At 41.7% G+C, this 17226-nt stretch overlaps 1 protein-coding gene across 9 annotated transcripts in view; it reads right to left on the bottom strand.

Moving 5' to 3' along the window:
* Window positions 1-1587: 1587 nt before the first annotated feature.
* Window positions 1588-17226, bottom strand: part of SOAT1 (sterol O-acyltransferase 1) — a 28075-nt gene continuing 12436 nt past the window's right edge. For all 9 annotated transcript variants that reach the window (XM_068690577.1, XM_068690578.1, XM_068690575.1 and 6 more), the window contains exons 4-16: window positions 14440-14588; window positions 14293-14352; window positions 13766-13873; window positions 11595-11877; window positions 10449-10527; window positions 9711-9792; window positions 9006-9051; window positions 7765-7894; window positions 7315-7412; window positions 6723-6821; window positions 6124-6259; window positions 4478-4623; window positions 1588-3649 (exon numbers count right to left, since the gene is read on the bottom strand). In XM_068690577.1, coding sequence (XP_068546678.1) covers window positions 3593-3649; window positions 4478-4623; window positions 6124-6259; window positions 6723-6821; window positions 7315-7412; window positions 7765-7894; window positions 9006-9051; window positions 9711-9792; window positions 10449-10527; window positions 11595-11877; window positions 13766-13873; window positions 14293-14352; window positions 14440-14588 — 1473 coding nt within the window. In that variant the 3' untranslated portion in view covers window positions 1588-3592. The remainder of the gene's footprint in view (window positions 3650-4477; window positions 4624-6123; window positions 6260-6722; window positions 6822-7314; window positions 7413-7764; window positions 7895-9005; window positions 9052-9710; window positions 9793-10448; window positions 10528-11594; window positions 11878-13765; window positions 13874-14292; window positions 14353-14439; window positions 14589-17226) is intronic.

Here is a 17226-nt window from a genome sequence, read left to right as displayed (position 1 = left end):
AAGCAATCAGCGAAAGAAACAGGCCAAGACACTTTTTCTTCCTCCCCTAATAGCAAAATATATTTCAACTGCTGTAATAGATTATAAACAGCTCTTCTGCATGACAGAACGTGGTACAGGTTGCATACATGGAATCGCTGGTGCTGGGGCCAGCACACACTTGCTGTGCAGAGCCAGCTGCTGTGCTGTCCACTGCTTGCACGCCTCTTCTTGCCACCGCAGCAGATGAAGACCCAGGCTTCTCTGCCCTGGAAGGGGGAATTGGCCCAGCTACAAGCACCAGAAGAGACGAGGCTGAGCTCAGCTGGCTGAGGCACTGCACAGAGCTGGTCCTGCAGGAGCTTGCTCACAGGTCACACTTACATTGGACTTCCATGCTTCCAGCCCATCTACGTTCAGAAGGTGGTAGTTTAACAGTTCACTTGTCCGTTAGCTGGTGGGCTGATCCATGTCAATGACACCATTTCATACTAAAAATTACATTAGGATTTTGCCCCCTCCCAGCACAGCAGGTAGCACGTGCCTTATTCAGGCATGTCACAGGACAGCGTACCGTTAACTGCTCAACTACAGGATTACTTCACTTTGGAAGGCAGGAAGCAAAATATCCCAACAGAATGTACGAGGCATGAAGACTACACAGATTGTCTTCTTGAGAACAAACCATTTTCTGCATGAGAACTGGGACACATTTTGGACATACTTCACCAAATTAATACTGATCCTTGTGATGTTATTGAGCAATGAACTGCAGCTGTACTGGCTGCCATTCCAAAGCTGGAAGCTTCTTACCTCAAAACTTAAGGAGTTACCATGGAAGCAAGCTTTACAATTCTTGTGTTGGAAAGAAACACAGGGAACAGTATATACCGTTACTGGGCATTTGAAAAGGGCAGGTTGTGAACCTCAGCATTCACTTAGACTGCTCTTAGACTGCCAGCTCTGGTACTCACAGGCTAAGAGGAGTTCTCAAAACAAGCATGGTGTAACTGACTAATTAAAAAAGTAATGTGCAAAGGACTTCATATTTCCCCTCCAGTACTCTCAGAAAAATGGAAGGAAGCCTATAATCAGAAGCAATTAAAAAACCCCATGAAATTGAAAATAATTCCCCGACAGCACATTGCCAGATGCCTTGATCTACAAGGCTGAAAGCCTCAAACTGTCAAAGAACTAAGACAAGTTCCAACAGCTAGGCACCATTTTTGGTTGCCTTTTGCTTGCCAGGTGCTCAAGCCTTCAGGCTTTAACCACTAAGGACACTGACACAGTAAATGCTGATATTTTTTGTTAGGGATATGACAGTGCCAGCTAAAAGGGAAACACCACAAGTTGGCACAAAGTGCCATGATTACCTTTTGAGAACACTGAGATAGTAGCAAGACCTGACACAGGCATCAAGAAGAAAAATCAAGTCCCAAATCTGCCACACCCTATCTGAGTGCAATTACATCTGTACAGAAGTGTTTCAAGCACCACAACTCAGAAGTACCGGACTGAAATTTGAAATTCATCCTATATTAAGGAAGTGACAGAGCTGTTTGGCCAAAGGGTTTGTTTGCTTTTTTTTTTTTTAAAAAAAAAAAGTTTGTTTGCTTTTTTTTTTTTTTAAAAAAAAAAAAAAAAAAGCTTGAGTTGACTGACTGCTTAATTGCTCCAGCACTACCCCTTCCTCCCACAAAGGATAAGGTAAAAGAGATTTAGGATTATTCAAAGTGAACAAGAGGAAAGTAATCCATTTAATTCTCCAGATTTTATATACTAATACTGCCACATTTGATTATATGCATGAACTCCTTTCTTTGAAATCAATTCAGCTGTTTCAACAAACAAGTTCCAGTGTGAGGTATTTTTAGAGGATAGCCACATATGCACATGCTGTATTTGGCAAAGTTTACCTGACAGTGTCCTTTCTGAAGAGTGGGATTTCCTCTTACAGGAGACTGAAGGCCAGGACAAATTTAAGTATCATCTAGCTCTCATGAAAGTGCTTTTTTTTTCCCCCTCAAGTTAATAAAAATAGAAGCCCAAAGGACAGTGTTAAGTGGATTGGGAGACAAGTCCATCAGTCCCAATACTGTTGGTATCCAATACTTAGGCTGTATGTCAGTAAGGAAAAGCTGTTACTGAAAAGTACCAATTAGGAACATTTAAGTACTTAAGAAATTCCTGTGACCAAAGTTAAAGATAATTCTCAGGTTACCCTCCCCCTCCAATAACAGCTGTAATTTCATTAGAACTAGACAGACCCAAATCCTGTGTAAGTCCCTTTCTGTGCTTACCATCTGACAAAGGAACTGAAGGGGCTCTGCCCAATAGGCAGGGTAACTGCTGTTATAAATAGATACCGAAACACCACAATTCACCTAATGCTTCTCCCTTTAGCAGCGTGTGAAACGATGTCCTACCTCTTCAGAAGAGGGAAGGTAGTATCTAGGAAACTGACCTTCACCTGAAAACCTCCCTAAGGAGAGCAAACAGGCAGATGAAAAGCAGCTCCGACTCCAGCTGGGTGAACCCTTACTCCCCACTGCAGTGCTAGAAGCTGCTACAGTACGCATTGGCAAGAGGCACCACAACTTCCTGGTGTTGAATTTGACATAGCCATTTCAAATGAGAATGCACTATGTACCTGTGAAGTCAGCTGCATTTTCTTGCAGTTTAGTCATAGTATTTCAAATCTTTCTCACTACAGAAAGCCTTAACTTGTATACCTTAAAGCACCTGCCAAATTAAAGAACAAGCTGTTTTACAAAGAGGTTGTGTTAAAAGAATTAGTTATCCGGGAGGAACAGAAAGGGAAAGCTACAAGAAAAACTACCCCTTGACTCACAAGGGCCTTCTGAGAAGAAAAACAAAACAGCGTAAAGTCAGCTGGGAACTTAATACAGAGAAAACCTAAATTTTCCATGTAAAAAAAGAAAAAATGCACCCACTGTGCCCTGCTTCTGAACATAGAAAGATCTGAGTCTCCAATGCAGCCACAAGTAAATTGACAATGCCCTCTTCCTCTGCCCACTTGAAATCTCCAGGCAGCCAACGTACATAGAATGCAGTTCAAAGCCATCCAGGAATACTTTGGCTATTTTCACAGCAAGGAGGCAAAAATCCTGTTGCTCTGCCACTCGTCCGTGTCATAGCAACGGACAAGATCACAAAGAATAGAAGTTCTGTTGACATCCCATTACCAAAAATAAGAAAAGATGCAAAGGGATGGCTAAGGAAGATGGACGGAAGCCAAAAATGAGCTACTAGCAAATCTGACTAGTCTATCTGTTTTCCAGAAGAGCAGCAACTTGGGGGACCCCTGGATGAGTAGGATTCCAGTAGATTCCACCTTCAGCTCAATATTTCACTGGCATGGAAATGGCTCAAAGAGGGACAGCATGTAATAGATGCTGCCTATGAAGCCTGGTGCAATCCAGTTCAACTGGGTTGCACCAGTAATGTTTTTAAAAATTACAGTTTCTCCCAAATAATCAGGAGGCAAATTTTCCCTTAGAGAAAGTCCATAGTGAGTTAGGTCAATGGTCCAAATACTCAGAGGATGATTCTGATCTTCTGTGGTGATGCGGCCCAGAGCATACCAGTTTTACATCTGCATGTGACATGACCATGAACGTGGCTTTAAGTAATCCATGAACGTGGGCTGCAAAACAGAGAGGCAGTATGTTAGTCACAGGCAAACGCCACCAGCTGTGGCGTGGTCTGCTGAAGTCAAACTTCCCTAACAGGGAAGATCAAGTAACATTTTCATATCCCACAACCCTAATCTTATCCCCACTGAAAGGCACAGAAGTCTAGCTGCAGCTGCAACGAGCTGCCTGCCTTCTGCCCTGCCTGTGGTTCTGACACATCAGCTCAGTGCCAACTAATAGCTTATCACCTCATGAAGCCTGTCATTTATGACAGCGATCTCTTAAGTGGGAAACAGACTTAAAATTGAATTTGCCTGAGCACACCTTTGGCTAAAACTGAAGTCAACTAGCACAGAACAAACTTTTATGTAGGAAGAAGTCTGATGCCAAGGAAGTGTCAGAGAAAGCAAGTACAACAAAAAACCCTGACCATTTATAGGCAATTGATTCTTGTTGCCACCCACGCTAATCCAGGAAAGGCACAATAGGCTTAGTTTCTGTGGGCCTCCTAGACAAGTTTCTCCTGACCTCAGTGGCTGAGTGCTATAATTATATTCACACAGCCAGAGCATACTTGGAAGTAGCGCCTTATGTCCTCTCAGATGTGGGAAAAACATCCTCAGTTTCACTGTCAGCAAAGAGTACTAAGGAAAGCACTTTTGTTAAGAAGAGCTTTCTGAGATTCTATGGGTTTTAGACTAAATACCTATTATTTTAATAAACTAATAGAGCAGACTGTCAGAAAGGCTTGTGCCATTTAATTCCTGCCCTGTCCCACAGCAGTAAAAACAAGCTGCTCATACGGTCAATTATCCCACAGGGCAGGGTCAGTCACTCACATTTTCCATAGGGCAATACTGGCGGGCATACCACTCCTGGCTATACAGGCAGATGATGACACCTTGGCCTAGGAAGAGGGACGTCCACATGATCACATTCCAGATGGGCCCCTTCCGACGGTCGTTAAGAATGAAGTTGAAGACCACTGGGAAGAGGTGAAACAAGAAAAGCGGCTGAAAATCACTTGGAAACCAGCTGATACCAGTGGATACTCCCCTTCCCCTTCATTCCCAGAACAGAGCTGTTCCCTAACACTGGTGTAACGCACAAAAATCTGATTATGCACTGCATTAAAGCAAATACTAGGACTTGATTCTGACCTTTACTTCCAAGAAGTTCACCAGCAAGCTAGCACAGCTGTATGCCTCTCTGCCTGGGGATCAATACCGATTTGTTATGTATGTGACCAAAACACACTGGCAGAGGTGGCCTAGAGTTCTGAAGCCCTCTAACTTATTCTAGCTCAAAATCAAAAAAAAAAATAATCCAAGAGCCCTGTGGTGTAAATGCCTGAAGTAACTAGGAAAATAAAACTAACATTCACACTTTTAAGGAAAAGGTACAGCATTGAAGAGGCTTTCAGGGTAGGGCATAACTGCATTATCTGAGCGTTCCCTAGGCTCCCAACCTTAGATGCTATCGCGCTGGGGAAACTTGGTGTGCTAGCTCTAAGGAACACCACGGAGCGTAGAGTGGAGTGGAGACACCACGGCTAGGCTCTGTAATCAGGTGGGGCCTCGATTGTTCTTGTGCACAAAGCTGCACTTTTTGCCACCCTAAGCCAAAGACCTGTCATGTTTTGACAAATGCTGTACCCTAGTGTACTTTTTGCTCATTATAACATCATTATAATACCAAAACACACCTCCATCCCAAAAGCTACCCGCCTCCAAGGTGCGACCACCCCTCACTGAGCATGCGCTCTGAATTTCTCGGAGCCTATTACTTTAAACGGAGACGGGAAAACTTTACACCAATCATAACTAAGATATGCTTGACTAGAGCCACTCAAGCTCCACCTAAAAGATAGAAAATAATATAAATTGGCCCAAGAGAGAGGGGATGTTAGGGAAGATACCATCGTCAGGGGAGATACCATCCCAAGGACATACAACATCCTTAGGACCTCCTGACTCCTGGGATCAGTCGACGGGCTGAGCCTCTCTTCCTCCCCCCATTGGGACGCCTTTGGGTGAGATCTGAATATTTGCTTATAAATCTCTATAGAGTCTTTGATCCTTTTAACGCGTTTATTCCTAGAACCCGCACCTAGAACCCGCACCTAGAACCCGCACCTAGAACCCGCACCTAGAACCCGCACCTAGAACCCGCACCTAGAACCCGCACCTAGAACCCGCACCTAGAACCCGCACCTAGAACCCGCACCTGCTGACATGCAGAATTAACTAAGACTTTGAAAAAAGGAAGTAGTGCTACTAAATATTTATGGTGTGACATGAAGAGTAGTATGCATCATACACAGTCTCTTCCTCCCCATCCATATCTTGCTTGTTTAAGTCCCAAGTTTAGCTGCACAAAGCCATTTACAAGGTTTGGACCCACAATTGCAGACTCTTGGAGAAGAAACAGTTCCATACATCAGTGATGCCACAGCCCATTAACATACTCTCTCCTGGGAACTTACTTCCAAAGCACATAAACAGGCAGAAGAGAACTGGATAGAAGAAGCCAAAGCAGATGCTCAGAACATACTCGTGCACAGCAGCCGATACTGAGAAGACAGACAGCATAGCTGCTGCTCTGAACTTCTTACCAAAGAACTGGAAGACAGAAGAATACCAAGTGTTATAATCTGTTCTGCTGTTGTTTTAGTTCAGTTGTTTCAATTTATTTTTTAATTTTTAACAGCCTTAGCCAAAAGGGCCTTCTCTTGCACTGACATACATAAAATGCTAAATTCTTTAGAGAACACCTTGGAATTTAGGTGTTTCTTTCTTAAGACATTTCCTGTCTTCTACATGAGTTCTCAGGTTGAGCCCGTGCATGACTCATCAAAAGCTCATCAAAATAGAACATGAGTTCAAACTGTCAAGTCAATCACAACATTCCAAATAGAGACCAGGCTTCAGATCCACGTTTTGTGCACACAGTGGACTTGGAAGTGAGCAACAGATACTCTAAGTAGTACAGCGGCTACCCAAAACCAGAAGAGGCAAACCGGTTGCGTGCTTCTCAATGGACAGTGATGGGGCATTTGGAAAAATGCACTGTCTTGTAACTTACCCAAAGGAAGTCCCTGTATGCGTAGTAATAGAGCCAGTCGTGTACTACCACGTTCCAGGTTCTGTAGTAGTTTGCATAGGATGTGGAGTTCCACCAGTCCTGAAAGCACAGTTGAGTGTTAAATCTAATTCAGCACAACCCATTCTACAAATCTATTTTAGGATATCAAGAAATGTTGATTGAAATAATACCAAGGCAATATAGCAGTTTGCACCATGAAATAATACATTCCATTGGACTTTGAACATTTTACTCTTTTTATCAAGATTTGGTTTTGTCTAAGTCTGCAGTGGTTGAAATGATGAAAGAAAAAATGCTAACAGAGCTATTAGGTATGCCTGGTGGGTGGATCTGTTCATGCAAAGGGAAGACGTATTGCCCCACAAATCATTCAGAATTCCAAGTAAAACTACAAACTGTTCTCAAGTACAGCAACGAATTTGAGCCCTAACAGAATAAAACAAGCAAAATCCTGTAGTTGCTTCATTAAGAAAAAGCTTCTGTTTTCCTTCTCTTTCCTTTCCATGACAAAAGCATCTGGTTTGGAAGCTTTATAACGCATGCTTTATGAATTGTAACTCCTGGTTCTTACCTTGTAGAACATCCTATCTGCAAAGCGCATCATCTCAGCAAATGCATTAAGCCAACAGTGAAGGAAGGCAAAGAAGACCAGGAAAAGAATAAGTACACCTAGAAGCAAGACAGAGTGAGATTGATTTTGTAGTATTCTCACTCAGCTACACGTTGGAACATGTAACACAGTCAAAATTGTTCTGATAAGCACTGACACAAGCTTTATGCCACCTACACAAAAAGTAAAACCATATCGGTTTCTTATTTCAGACGGCAAGAGGGCCTAGAAAACTTAATTCAAAAACCAAACTTTTATTTTGTGCTCTCAATTCTGAAGTTTAACACTGAAGTTTCCTCACAAGACCTCCTTTGTGCATCTTTTGCCCATTGTAAATACAGCTTGTATCAAGCAGTTCCCCTCCCTTCTGTCTCTCCCATAAAGATAGTTACTTATGGATCCAGGTCTTACCTGGCAGAATGGAGTTGAAGATGCAGAGGACCAGCCCTCGTAAATTAAAGGTTTCTTGGCTACTATTGCGAAACTGAGGAATGCAGAGTCTCACAAAGATGTAGTAGGCATAAAAAAGTGAACCAAGCACCTGAAACAGAAGAGTGATTTTAAGAGAAATGCACAATTAAGACATTACCACTTCGCAGCTCTAGAAGACAGGAACAGAGGAACAGCAGCTGCCAGCACAAGTATAATTTTACTATGCTACTAATGAGCTTCCGTAAGGGTCTAGTCAAAAAGTGAAGCAGCAACCATTTCTGGAATGTGTTCACAGCCAGGAAGGAAAAAAATAATCAGCTTTTCTACTAGTCTTTGCTACTACAGAAGTTGCAAGTTTCTACTTGTCCTATCAACTCAGATATCATGACACAGAAGACTTATGTCAATGCCAAAGTAAGTGGGCAAAGTGCTTTGTGATCTAAGTCCAGGACAAGTTTAGAAATAATTGAAAAATACATGCTGTAATTATATCTAGTATTAAAACTTACTCTCTTATTCCAAAGGAGATAGTAAAAGCCAAACTACCTCAGCCCTTCCCCCGCTTACAAATCCCTGCTCTGAAAGTTGAAGTCAAAATGCCACTGCTTTAAATACTCCTGTAAACCAGGTGTGTGCTTTGTCATTCTTTTGTGAGAGTGAGCAGCCGAAGGCCTACGATTTTTTAAGAAAAAAAACAGGAATGCATTGTATTAAAGTTTCAGTCAGGCAAAGCCATTACTTGGAAACAAATCCACAAGAAGCCACTGAAGCTCACAGCCCAGACAGGTTCTCCTTTGACACTGAAGTGAAGATCAGGTCAGACTTCAGCTCAAATAAGCACTGAACTTCAGGCCTTATTTCAAAATCGGTTTGAATATCTGCAGACCAGTTGCTGTGCCAGTGCATTACAATGCATCGTCAGTATGAAGAAAGAGGGACAGAGCATGGATATTGCTCCCCCTACACACACAGCTCTGTTTGTATAGAAGGGAGTCTGCTTGCTCAAGAAAATAATTCTAGAGGGTTGTTTCAGCAAGGATTATTTATTTCTGACAATTATTAGTACAACATCATTATCTTTTTTTTTTTAAATCCGTAAGTATTCTGTTCCAGTAAACCCACAACACAGTGAAGCAACTTAGTGCCCAATGGATAAGTGTTTAGCAACACATTTTACATGACCTCTGAAAATCCATTCTTCAGAAAGCTGTATTGCTCACCTGTGCGAACTTGGTAGCTACGTAGCCCCATCTTACCATAGGATTCCTAGGAAAAAGAACAGTGTCACATCTAAATAGGTCTTCAGCAAAATCCTCCTTTCAATTACTCATTTTCCTGATCTATTTTCTGAAAAAGACTTTTTAGAATTCAAGGTTCTTAATCTCTTGCCATTCAACAAGAGGTGCCTGGACCAAATTGCTGGTTCCTCACGTTCAACCACAGCAGGACAACTATAGCAACCCCATAAATGGGAAAGGATCTTGAGGGCAGCATTACGCAATTACACAGGAGATGGTGATCTGCCCAGTAGTCACAAAACTGCTGACCTGACACTACCAAAGTTCATCACAAAGTACAGAAAAGTTGGTGAGTTCCTAGTTCCAAAGGCTTTGCCCTGCCTCCTCAAACTCAGAGGTAGGGCTTTCTATGAACACCACATGAAGCAATGCACAAGCCTGCTGCAGGAACAATATTCAGTTCATCTGTTTCATGTCCTGTGCACTTCCCAAAGAAAAACTAGAACTGCCAAATTAAAAAAATATTATTAGTGGAGTTTCTATAACCACATCTTGTCTTTCCCAGGTTAAAGATTTAACCACATCTTTAGAAAAGATCTAATTCATTAACTTAATAGATAGCATCCAGGGAATGTTGGCTTCAGTTCTTAGACTACTTTAACGTTCTACTAGTGTTGCTCACATTACCTGGGATAGTTGTCTCTATAGATGAGGGTGGGAGCAAAGAGGAAGTACAGGTATTGAGAAATTCGGGGAATAGGTACTGAGCCTAGAAGAGGAGAAAAGAAAACTCTTCAGTCTTGTTGCTTACCGAAGGGTTCATTTCCCCAGTACCCTCTCCCAAAATACAGGTCTCATCACCTCAAAAAAGAGCAGACTAGAACTAAGGGTAGGGGATTCCCAGGGGATAAAGCAAACTAGACATATCAGAAGGAATTATCCTTGTGAAGCACAGCTAACAGGTCAGGGTGGCTAACAGGCAGTACAGTGCTAACACCCGGATATCACGTTTCCTTTTCTCCTACGGAAAAGAGAACTATAAGGCCAGCACGAAAACAGGGGTTCATGTTCAGCACTGGCAAACGTCACCAAGAGAGCTTCTTGGATGTTCTTCTGGAATTGCTGTCATTTCACTAGAGCACTGAACTGGGGATGTGCAGGCACCCTCTACGTACTAATCACAGAAGCAGAAATAGAGTCCTGCTGAAGCAAGACAAATCTGAATGGTCTGACTCATTGCCTGATACCAAATGAAAAGGTTCAGACTGAAGTCATGATGCAGAAGACCATCCCAGAGCCTCACCACCAGGGTGATCTACTCAAATCTTACTTCTTTCCAACTCATGACACCAGCTCAGAGAAATGGAGGGTAAGCATGAGCTGGTTATGCACAGTTGTTAGCAAAAAGCAGGGCAAGTTACTCACTAGACTTCTCCTTTACAGATGACAGCACTCGAGGTACGTTTTCCCGGACAAATGAATGAGCCTTCATAACTAGACGAACCTGTAATATTAAGAGAACATCACCTTAATACTCACTTTAACTTCCCAACAAAGATTGCATCCAGCATCTTAGGGCAACACCTTTAGCATCTTGGCTCCTCTCCAATTTACTCCTACCAGGAAAGAGCTCCTTCCTCTGCCCATAAGCCTGTTTAATTGTCAGGAATTTAAAACACTGCAAGGAGAAACAAACTGTAACAATCATGACTGAGGAGAGTCAAAACACATCTCATTTACGCTCATAGGACTGCAGTATATGGTGTACACAGGGATTCCAAATCAGACCAGTAAGCCACTAGCCAGCTAACCAAAAACTCTGGCTAGTAAAAGGGAAGCAAAAAAACCTATCCCTTTCAATAGGACAGTACATTTCAAAGTCCTGAAACTGTGCTGTTAAAGTTAAGTGTCCTAAAGCAACAACGACAAGGCTGAAATACAGTGGTACCACCTATAGATCTGCAGCTGCCATGCAGGGTTTTTTCATTCTTCTTAAAGTTAAGGACCAAAAGGAAGGCTCAACCAAATTTAATTCTTCAGGCCTACACACTGATCTCTGACCATCCTTGGATTAACTCATTTAAGCAGTCCTCCACAAACTCATATGCCTTCCACCACTCTAGAAAAAGAAGATTACATTTCCAATAAAGTTCAATAAAGACAAAGAAAGAGGAATTGCTTGCTGACTATGTATCTTTACTTAAAAGAGGAGTGTTACAGCTTCCTGGTGAGCTACAGCACAAGTCCCTACAGTTGCTTTTAGGCATTTAGCATCCACAGGAAAACTAGAAATACGATTTCAGCCTTGAAGCATGTTCAGAAAAAAAAAACACATGCAAAATCCTAGGGTAAAATAAAAAAGTGGTTTCCACATCAAAACAAAGTTTGCTATCGGTAGTTTTTCCTCATTAGACCTGCCACATAAAAGTGTTTAAGTCAAAGATTAACTCCATCCACAGCCCTGGCTTAATTTAATGAATGAAACAAACACTTAATCCCATCAGAAAAAAGGACCCTTTTTATTTTGAAGAGAAGGGTCAGCACAACTATAGGTAGTAGATAGGCACCTACCTGTTCCAGTATTACAATAAATCGGGAAGCCGGAGGCAGGGCGTATGATAGAGCAATATAGGTCGGCCCAAACCCAAGTCCAACTGTTTGGAAGAGCGTGAACAACATCCCATAGAAGAGAGAGCGGATTACACGATGGGAGGAGCTGCAGTAACCTTGGGCCCAGTGGAAGAAAAGGCCGTATGGAATGATAACCGTGGCACAGAACATGCACAGCCAAGTACAGAAGACAACTGGGAACTTTCCAAAAACGAAAACCAGGAGATCAAATCCGAGGACCAGCCTGAAAGGCACAAGGGAAGAGACAATACTCAGGGCCCATTGTTTCATTAGGAAATACTTCCACTTCACTAAGTGGTGAAAGGTCAGATCATCATTATTTTGAAGACCTTCACAAAAGGTCCGAACACCATTATTTTTAGTGAATAGGCAGAAGTGACTGTGGCAGTTTTCAGCTCAGAAAAGAGGGCTATCTGTGGTAGGTGTAAGTGACCACCCACCAGCACAGCAGATAAAAGCTAAAGGACACACGCCATAAATGCTGTCAGGAACAGCTTACCTTCAAATCCCACAGGGTTTAAGTTCATCTTTAAGATGAGAATGTGCTTTGAGAGTATGCTCAAGCTCATCCCTGTTAATAACAAGCACGTGACTGAACAATGCGCTGCTGAATCAAGGTCCAAAAGAGCTTCTGGGGAACACTCATAGGACAGCACTAATCCATGAAGAACCAGTTCTTCCCAGGGAGTTTAACATCTAGAGAGGCTCCCCTCCCCACACGCCACCATAGGCATCTAGCACTCAAACCTAATTCAATTCTGCTTTGTGAAAACTGTATACATTCCACATGGATTCATTTTTAGAAGTCACACAAAAGGCTTACAGTAATTGGGTGGTCAATGTGAACATATTTGAACAATGCACACTGAATGATTTCATTAATCAAACTTAAACATAAGGTCCAGAGGTTCAGTTGTAGCCCAAAGTCACCAGAGCTTACTCTTACACATAAGTAGCTGTTCTAAACCCAGCTCAGAGGAACGGGTAATGCAGAGTATACCAACACAACTTGTTCTTATCTGTTAGGCTTATTGCAAAGTGAATCTAAATTATCAGATCTAGCTTTTTTTTTTTTTTAATTAAATAATCACAGATAATACAAGAGGAAATGACCTTAAGTTGCATCAGGGGAGATTTAGGTTGGATATTAGGAAAAAAATTATTTCCTGAAGGGTTGTGAAGTATTGTCACAACTACATCACTGGGCAGCCTGAGTCACCATCTCTAGAGGTCTCCAAAACCTGTAAATGTAGTGCCCAGTGACATGCTTTAATGGTGGACTTGGCAGTCCTAGGCTAACAGTTGGACCAGGCGATCTGAGGTCTTTTCCAGCCTAAATGATTCTATGATTCTAACCCAGTCCTTCAGCTATTTTAGAGGTAATTGCTGACTTTCCCCCAAAATCCATACCGCTGTTAAGTGAGGATCAGCTAAATGATGTTCAGTAGTGTATGAACCCGCTCTTATACCTAGACAACCAAGATAACAATTATAATCAAGACACAGCTCTGGCTTTTTACACTGAAGACCAGATAATCAGCAAGATCAACATGTAATCCTACTTGTGTACATGAGATACAGCCTGCCAAAGAGATACTATTTAAAGCAACAACCAAGCGTGAGGAAAGCAGTCTTTCACAATCCTGTTTCGAACTGGCTACCTTCAAAGAACAGTCTTAACAGAGGCTGTGCAAATATCCTTGAGATTCTTCCACAGGATAAACGAAGTTCTATTTTTAAGCACAAGTACAGCATTCCAGGACCATCATTTCTAAACAGAAAAAGGACTGCTAACATATTTAAAGTATTTTCTTCAAAGACACTGTCCTCCAATCAATGCAAGCAGCTGAAGGCTGCTGTTTCACTACTGGTATTGAAATAAAGCACTTGTCCATAAGATTTTCCCAATGGCTAGGTAATTTCATTTGAAACTTCCATATCCCCTCAACAGGGATTGCAGCATATTCAAAGTACACCAAGCTGAACACCCCCTTCTAATAAGATCAAGGATGGATTCCTTCCTGCTCCATTCTGCAGTTTGTGTGTAACTCTGGTTCCTTGGGAGCAAGCACTTCCTAGCCCCGGCCCTTCTCTTTCCAAAGCACTCTTACCTTCCTTCATCAATGAAGTCTACTAAAAGCGTGCTGAGGATGAAGACGATGAGAAGAGCGATGAACATGTGGTAGATCGTCCTGATGTGACTCACTTCAAACAGCTCACTAAGGGAGAGATTCAAATGCTATCATAACATCCACGTAACAGATCACACCTCCAGTAAGTTGCTTTCAAAGCATTTCACAGTACGGTAACATGATATCACCATTCCAATTCAAGAGACTGCAATTAACACTATTTAAAAGCCAGTCTGCATGTCAGACACTTCTTTGGTTTATCCTCAAACAAAGAATAATTAGCCATTATCCAATGGTACTGAGGGATTGTATATTTACATTAGGGGAAGCCTGCAAGCTGTAGGTTGGATGTTTCAGAAAGAAATGGAGAAGTTCAGGTGGATTAGTCCATGGGGGATTGAACACTATGGAAAGCAGAGCACCTCTAAGCAAGGGCTAGCTTGTTTGTTATCAAGGGTATTTTCAGTCAGTCAATTTAATGGGAAGGGTGAAGCTGAACTACTCACTCCAAGAGGGACCTCCTCGCAGTAAATATCTTCCCATGTTCTGGAGGGGCTCTCAAGGATCTGCAAACAAGGAGAACATTCAAGAAAAATGCAATTAGGGATTTCAGGAAACAACATTATTACAGGACAAGCCTAGAACTGACTTACTTGGCTTTATGTAGCTCCTTCTCAGAGCAGGAAGCTGGGAAGAGGGAGGCTGAAGATGAGGAGTCCAGGAATGCTGATTTTGCCACCAAACTGTTCACAAACTCTGTGAAGTGACTGTCCACTTCCTTCATGAAAACTGGCCTCAATTGCTGACAGAGTGAAAACAGGGCAAGTTATTTAAGTCTCTGGGTATAAGTCATAAGTGACTTACATTTCTTTTTATGCCAGAGCAGGACAGAAAAAGGCGTCAAGAAAATATTCCTGTACCATTGCCCTACAGATGGAGCCAACTTGGACAAGATCAGAGGCTTATCCAGACCCGTTCACACACCTCAAGCCACAGGACTTTGAATGATGTTTATCTTCCCTATCAGATGCGACAGGAACAAAGCAAACATACTGACCTTCACGTGTGTCTGGAGAGGCAGGTATTTCACATTTTATGGCGCTAAGGAAGTTGAGCTAAACTGAATTCATGAGACCCAGAAAACATTTTTAACCTGTTAAATCCCTACCACACAAAACCAAGTGCAAACAAGATTTGTATTTTAGCCAATCTAGTGCTACTGGAGAAAAAAAGGCTTTTGTTGCTTGTGGTTAAGCAATCAATATGGAACTTCTCATGCCTTAATGCAGGAATGATCTCAAAGATATGAGCAAAGAAAGAAATATTGACTTCGCTCTGCTACTGCTGTTCAGATAAGAACTTCTCTGTACCACTGAAGCTACAGAACGCTCCAAGACTTCCTTAAAGCAACAAAACAGGGCCACACTGCCAAAAGCATTAAGACTGGTGCTGTGAGAGAGAAAAAAAGGTAGGTAGCAAGACAAAAGTTAAAGAATTAATGGAAACAAACATCCCAGCATGATCTGCTACGCTCCCAGGCAGCTTCACATCAGTTATTTTCTCTAATACAGCCAGTTGGGACCAAATCGCACCATTTCCAGCATATTCGTGTCCTCCCAACACCTCCCCAAGTTATCAGAAAACTTGGACAGCATCTTGTTTGCTAGAGCTCTTCATTTCTAAGGGTTCATAAAAAATGCATGAGCATTTTCCTTATCTACCGTTTTCTTGGAAAAATACTTAGGTATAGCACAAAAAGCTGATAACTGGCTATGAATGAGGCACAGGCCACCCTGGTCAAAGACTGCCTACTTCACCTGATAAAAAAAATTCTTTCTAGAAAGGAAAAGATTATTATTGGGATGTTTAAGTAACTTATCCAGACTAGGACTAGAATTCATCTTCAAATGACAAACAATGCAGCGTTAAGATTATAGCCTAATACCACTTTTGTCTTGCCTAAAGACTAGCGTGTACGATTCATTCCCCTATTTTCCAGCTTACAAAATATCTCAATGTGCTCTCTTTAGCCTCACATCATGAACTTTCAAAGACCTGATCTCCCACACCCCAGGCAGAGTTTTTAAAACAAGATGCATTGATAAAATATTTAAAATTACTTATTTATGTAGAAAATGTTACATTGAGCTCAGGATAGCTCTTCCCTACAGTACAAATTCTCTCGCTCTTTATTTGCAAAGAGGAACCCTAGATTTGCACAGTAGCTTAAATGTTATTCTTATGACTAGGAAAGAAAAATTATTTCCCTCAAGGAGGGGAAAAAAAGGAAACAAGTTCACTTGTATTTCAGTGACAGCTTGGGCAACCACAAGATCCTAAGACTGTTAGCACTTCAGAAGCCAGATAGTTATCTTCAGCACAGGAGATAAGCAAGTTTCAAGACAGCTCATAGGGCTACAAGCTTAATTATACACTATGGGTGGTTTTTGTTTGTTTTTAAATGCAAGTGTTTATTAGCAGCACTTGTCTGACCATCATTTTGCATTGGACTTTCAGTTTGCCTTCAGATTCAAGGCCCAAGTCTTTCTACATGGTAACTAAACATGATTTCATCTACTCTTCCCATTGATCTTCAGCTCAAGAAACACTTCTCTAACTGCTTTCAGAATTCCTTACCAGCTCTCGTTCTGTAATCTTTAAGGCTGAAAAGTAACAAAAGTCTATTTTCAAGGAGGGAAAGAAAGAGCCTGGAAGTTGTGCACAGAAATGATGCTCCCTCAGAACAGCATTTGTGATGCTTGAACTCATTTGTCAGTTGATGTTTACGTTTCGGTGCTTAACAATTACGCTAAAGAAAGCTGAAGCAGCATTATTTTTGCTAAGAAGGAACTGGCACAAAGACTAATAGAACAAGGAAGTACACACCAAAAGCTCATCTAAAAAGCCTGTTTCAGTAACAGAGCTTTTAGGCCAGCAAAACCTGTTAACAGATGATGTATTCATAGAAAATGCTATTGTCTAATGCAACAACAGCCAAACAGCCAAGCTTAACTCTTGCAGTAAATACAAAATAATCTGAAATGAGACCACAAAACCAGAAGGCCCTGAAGTCAAGCCACGCCAGAACTCTACATTCTTCCTGTTTCACAGTGGTCAGATTCAGAGAGATCTCTTGAAACAGAAGCTGCAGTAGGAGAAGGGGCAGATTAATATTTAACTTAATAAAAATATTTTTCCCCTATTTGGCAGCTGCCAATATAGAATAAACAAACTTCACCAGCACTTAATGAAACAGCTCTTAGGAGCTGGCTACATACTGCTATCTGGGAGGCAGAAGAGGCTTCTCTTGCAGAGAAAGTGATTTATTCATTTAAAAACAATAGGAAGAGTTAGTTGAGTACTTCGGAACTACGGCCTGTAACAGAAGACACCACTGCTCTGTCACAGCCTGCTTTTATACCATGCATGCACACGCATAT

Source organism: Anas acuta, chromosome 8, assembly GCF_963932015.1.
Source record: "Anas acuta chromosome 8, bAnaAcu1.1, whole genome shotgun sequence".
NCBI classification, from domain to species: Eukaryota; Metazoa; Chordata; class Aves; order Anseriformes; family Anatidae; genus Anas; species Anas acuta.
The sequence above is the reverse complement of the archived record's forward strand: the minus strand, read 5'-3'. Positions and strand labels throughout refer to the sequence as shown.